The sequence below is a fragment of the Trifolium pratense genome, linkage group LG4 (genome assembly GCF_020283565.1).
Source record: "Trifolium pratense cultivar HEN17-A07 linkage group LG4, ARS_RC_1.1, whole genome shotgun sequence".
NCBI classification, from domain to species: Eukaryota; Viridiplantae; Streptophyta; class Magnoliopsida; order Fabales; family Fabaceae; genus Trifolium; species Trifolium pratense.
This window is the reverse complement of record NC_060062.1, coordinates 42,530,582-42,535,825: the sequence shown is the minus strand read 5'-3', so window position 1 is coordinate 42,535,825 and position 5,244 is coordinate 42,530,582. Positions and strand designations below refer to the sequence as shown.

Sequence of the window (5,244 nt, the reverse complement as noted above, 5' to 3'; positions counted from 1 at the left end):
AAAAACAACGCTTGAGAAACCCGATAACAAGCACTATTGTGGTGGACTTTCCTCCCAATAAATAAATTTAATATCGTGTGAGCCATTAATTTTTTAAGAATAATAAATCAATTTAATAATAAAGAGAAAAAAAATAGTAAAAAGAACATGCACAATACCAACTATATTTTTTGTCACGTCATTTTATTTCGGATCACTTTTTTGATATGACATAATAAATTGATAATTTTTTATTGGATGAGTGCGGGAAGAGAAAAATCAAAGTGGTTTTGTGTTCCTGGTTTTGGTTTTTGTGTAAAGTGGTATATTAAAAAATTTGCTGAGGTGGTTGGTTTGGTTGGAAAACCGGTTTTAAGGATTGATTCATTGCATTCTGAAATCTTGCAGTGTAGCATTGCACCTATTCTGTGTTTTTTTTTTCTGTCCCATTTCCAATGTATAAAACACAACTTTGTTTTGTTTTGTTACAAGACAATATTTCCAATTAACATACAAATCCAAATACAGAAGCTAGTTTAAAGTTTCTTCCTTTTTTACATTTTTTCTCCTTAGCGGGATTTTTCATATCAAATGCTCTTGACCCATTTCACCTTTATATATCTCTTTGTGTTCTGTATAGTTCATCAGTTTTTTCTTTGTGATTTTGAGCTTGTTTTTGCTGAATTCTCTTGCTTGTTGTACTCATCATGCCTGGTCGTGTCAATAACAATGGTAAGTTTTCTTCATTGCTTTTACTCTTTCTATTTCAGTTGCTTGTATTGTTGATTGGTTGATTGATTGTTCAATTCATAGGCTTTCAAGTTTCTGGTTTTAATGGATTATAGGATTATAACATAGCATAAACAAATTTACTTTTTTACCATGGTTGTTAATTGTTATATATCTTGTGGTATGCTTAGAGCTTGTTGTTGCAACAAGGATCCTTAGTACTAATTTTGATGTCTTTATAAATAAGGAAGATTTTTGTTTGTAAAAAAGAATCCTTTTTTATTTCTTTGGTGGAATGAAATGAAGATGCATGTTGCAAGAATGCAAATGATGGATGTTGTGTTGTGTGTGATATGCAAGATAGATAGTGGATTTTGCTTATGGGGCATTTTGTTATGATGATAATGACTTGAAACAATCATGTGTGTGTGTGTGGCTGATTTAGATTTTGTGAATGAATTTTTCAGGTGATGAACTGTATCCTGGGGGTTCTAGGGGTGGGAGTAGGTTGCATAATAACAGTTCCAATGCTGATGTGTACTGCCCTCCTAAGAAGCGAGCTCGAATCAGTAGCCCGTTTATCATTGGAGATCTTGAGCATGAGGAAGATTATAAGTCTAGTATTGAAATCCTTCCAGATGAATGTCTCTTTGAGATATTCAGAAGGGTCGAGTGTGGCAAAGAGAGAAGCTTGTGTGCTAGTGTATCGAAAAGGTGGCTTATGCTTGTGAGCAGTATATGCAAAGATGAAATTGAATCTGTTGTAGAAACAAACTCTTCTGGTGTGAGTGGTGAAGATTTTGAAGGTGACGGCTTCCTTACTAGACGTTTGGAAGGGAAGAAAGCTACCGATGTAAGGCTTGCTGCTATTGCTGTTGGGACTGGTTGCCGCGGTGGACTTGGAAATCTGTCTATCAGAGGAAGTAACTCGGAACGAGGTGTTACAGATCACGGTATCTCAGCCATTGCTCGTGGTTGCCCTTCTCTCAGATCACTTTCTTTGTGGAATGTGCCTTCCGTTGGTGATAAGGGTCTGTGTGAGATTGCAAAAGGATGTCATATGTTGGAGAAGCTCGACTTGTGCCATTCTCAGATCACTAACAAGGCTTTGAATGCAATAGCTGAAGGTTGCCCTGACTTGACGACCTTAAACATTGAATCATGCTCTATGATTGGAAATGAGGGTTTGCAAGCTATTGCAAAGTCATGCCCTAAGCTGCAGTCGATCTCTATCAGGGATTGTCCTCTTGTTGGGGATCATGGTGTGGCTAGTTTGTTATCATTGGCTTCCAACTTGACAAGGGTAAAGCTTCAGCATTTGAATATTACTGATTTTTCTCTGGCTGTTATTGGCCATTATGGAAAGGCGATAACAAATCTGGTTCTCAGCCGTCTTCCGAATGTAAATGAAAGGGGGTTTTGGGTCATGGGGGTTGCACAAGGTCTGCAGAATCTGGTGTCGCTTACTATTACTTCCTGCCTAGGGGTAACCGATGCGAGCATGGAAGCCATAGGCAAAGGTTGCCCCAACCTGAAGCAGATGTACCTTCGCAGGTGTTGCTTTGTATCCGACAGTGGATTGGTAGCATTTGCCAAAGCCGCAGGATCTCTGGAGAACTTACAGTTGGAGGAGTGTAACAGGGTCACCCAATATGGGATTATCGGTGCCCTTTCAAACTTCAAAACGAAGTTGAAATCACTTACACTTGTGAAGTGTGTGGGAGTTACAGATATTGATGTGGAAGTATCTATGTTTTCTCCTTGTGAATCTCTTCAATCTATAACCATTCAAAATTGCCCTGGTTTAGGCAGTGCTAGCTTGGCCATGATCGGGAAATTGTGTCCACAACTTCAGCATGTTGATCTGACCGGACTTAACCACATAACAGACGCAGGACTTCTCCCTCTTTTGGAGAATTGTGAGGCTGGACTTGTCAATGTGAACCTTAAAGGTTGCTCAAACTTGACAGATAACATAGTTTCTGCCTTGGCCAGACTACACGGCGGAACTCTCAAAGTACTAAATCTTGATGGATGCTGTTATGTTACGGATGCGAGCTTGGTTGCAATTGCGGATGACTGCCTACTTCTGGATGATCTTGATGTGTCAAAGTCTGCAATCACCGATGCTGGTATAGCCGTTCTCTCTGATGCCAAACAGCTTAATTTACGAGTGCTTTCATTGTCCGGATGTCCTTATGTTTCGAACAAGTCTGTGCCTTTCCTGATGAAATTAGGCCAGACGTTGTTGGGATTGAATATTAAAAACTCCAATGCAATTGGCTACAACGCAATTCGGTTTCTTGTGGGGAAATTATGGAGATGCGATATCCTGGTCTAATCCTGATAGAACTGCTAAAGAAGGAAAGGATATAGATTACTTTTATTGAGTTATAATAATGAAGCAACAGGTGGTAACATTCAGACATACTTTTTTTTTTGGTGGATATGACTATCAAGGGTGGATTGCAGTGCGGTTTGTGGAGTCGGTTGTTTTCTAGGGAACTTTGGTTTGTTCCTTCACTAGCCCTTTTTTGCAAGCATTTTTAAATACAGGAATGCTTGTTTATTACAACCCCTTTTGGCTATAGTCCCCGAGAACACAGTTACTGAGTCTTGGTTGATGGTATCTACTCTAGATAGTACATAGCTTAGGTTTTACCTTGTATTGCTGGAATGTTCTAGTCTGTATGTTTTAGGTTTATTTCATGTCTTTTGTCATGTTAGTATCTTTGTAACAATCAAGCGTGTTAAAACGCCTAAGTTCTGAATAAAGGTTTAGCTTCTTTTTATTTTTTTGAAGGAAGGGTTAGCTTATTTTACCTATGTTTTCTCAGTGTGGTTTTGCAGTTCAATTTTAATAAAGCTTGGTAACCTCATGTTCAAGGGCTTTTGTGGTGGCAGAACTTTCTTTCGGTCCTGCCACAACCAAGTCCTTGATTTTGGAGGTTTCTCTTACTTATGAATTGTACTCTCTTTTACGGTAACCATGTTATTGGTGCGAAATATCCACCAACTTTTATTAATGACTAATCTCCGTTAGATTATACATTATAAAATTGATATATCTCTATGACTTTGTTGTACTCCTCTAGAAAACGTCATAGCATATTTCTGATGGACCTTTTATGGTTGTCAATTTTTCATATTTCACAATGGTGTTGCTAAAATCTATATTTATTTTGAGGTAAATATACAAAATTTATGTGCATTATCATTTTGGCTTTCTAAATTTATGAAATGACAAATTAGTCGATGAATTAGTCCTTGAATTCAGTCTATCTGTTATCTAATAGGGTGAGAAATGCTCAATTGATCCAATATTTGATAAGTGCTGAGAATGTTACAAGAAATACATTTACACCGATATATATTTGTGATAAACACGTTAGAATTGATTATGGTTAATATCAAAATATATGTCATTTTGTACTTTCACATCAATATTAATTGTGATATTCAATGTCAAAGATTACGTATTAATTTAGAAGATTATGTCAAAGATTAAATTGCTAAGTTCTACCGTTTCGAGCATTTTGATGATTGACTCTAATTTCCATAAGTCATATAATGTGAATTGGATGAAATAATAGAATATTACAAAATTTTATGCAATTATTCAAGACGAAACATATAAGTTATTTAATAAATAATAGATACATAAATATAACAGAGGTTTCATAAAAATAAGATGATTTACAATGCGATCACTTTATATTTCAATCATATATACTATTCATTTATATGATATAAAGAATCATATTTAATGTGTGAAAAAAAAAACGAGAGTGATATTATTCTTTACAAGATATATTGTAGGTATATGGGTATATTGTTGGTATATAGTTGTTGATGCTATTTATTGAGAAAATCATGACTTTTCAATATGTATATTTTTAACCAACACCAACAATATTTATTATTAAAATGTATAACTATAGTCATAACACTCTCGTGAATTATCTAATATTTAAAATTGTTTTTTGAATTTAAAATTAATAATATATTAATTTTTTATTTTCTTTAATTAATATTCATAACACTAAATTTCTAGATTAAACATATATATATATATATATATATATATATATATATATATATATATATATAAAATTTTAATATAAAGTAAACTCTACAAATTTACGAGCTGAATTTACGTTTCGATTCCACTAAACTAATTGAGTCCATGGAAAAACTCAATTGTGAAAACTTTGCCTAAGCACCCTTTAATTCATTAAAATAAATAAATTGGCATGCTGAGTTGGTGCTGTTATTGAGAAGTATGGAAATAAACTATTTTCTTCAAACATTTCATGGTGTTGAAGAGAGGTGAATGAACTCACCTTCATTCATGAATAATAGTACTATGAGAACATGAGCATTGACCTTTCCCTACCCCACGTCACAGCCACTTTTTCAATGATGAGAAAGACATCATCATTCATCACTTCCCCATCCATGTTCATGGTGTCCAATGTCCATAGTCATAGATGCTCATGTCAGTATTGGAACTTGGGGTAGTTGCCCATTCTCCTT

At 35.1% G+C, this 5,244-nt stretch overlaps 1 protein-coding gene across 1 annotated transcript; it reads left to right on the top strand.

The window, feature by feature from the left end:
• Positions 1-260: 260 nt before the first annotated feature.
• On the top strand, positions 261-3,505 carry LOC123921862 (EIN3-binding F-box protein 1-like). Its single transcript, XM_045974563.1, has 2 exons — positions 261-711; positions 1,176-3,505. The coding sequence occupies exons 1-2, from the start codon at positions 687-689 to the stop codon at positions 3,047-3,049; spliced, it is 1,899 nt and encodes a 632-aa protein (XP_045830519.1). The 5' UTR covers positions 261-686; the 3' UTR covers positions 3,050-3,505.
• The last annotated feature ends 1,739 nt before the right edge of the window (positions 3,506-5,244 follow it).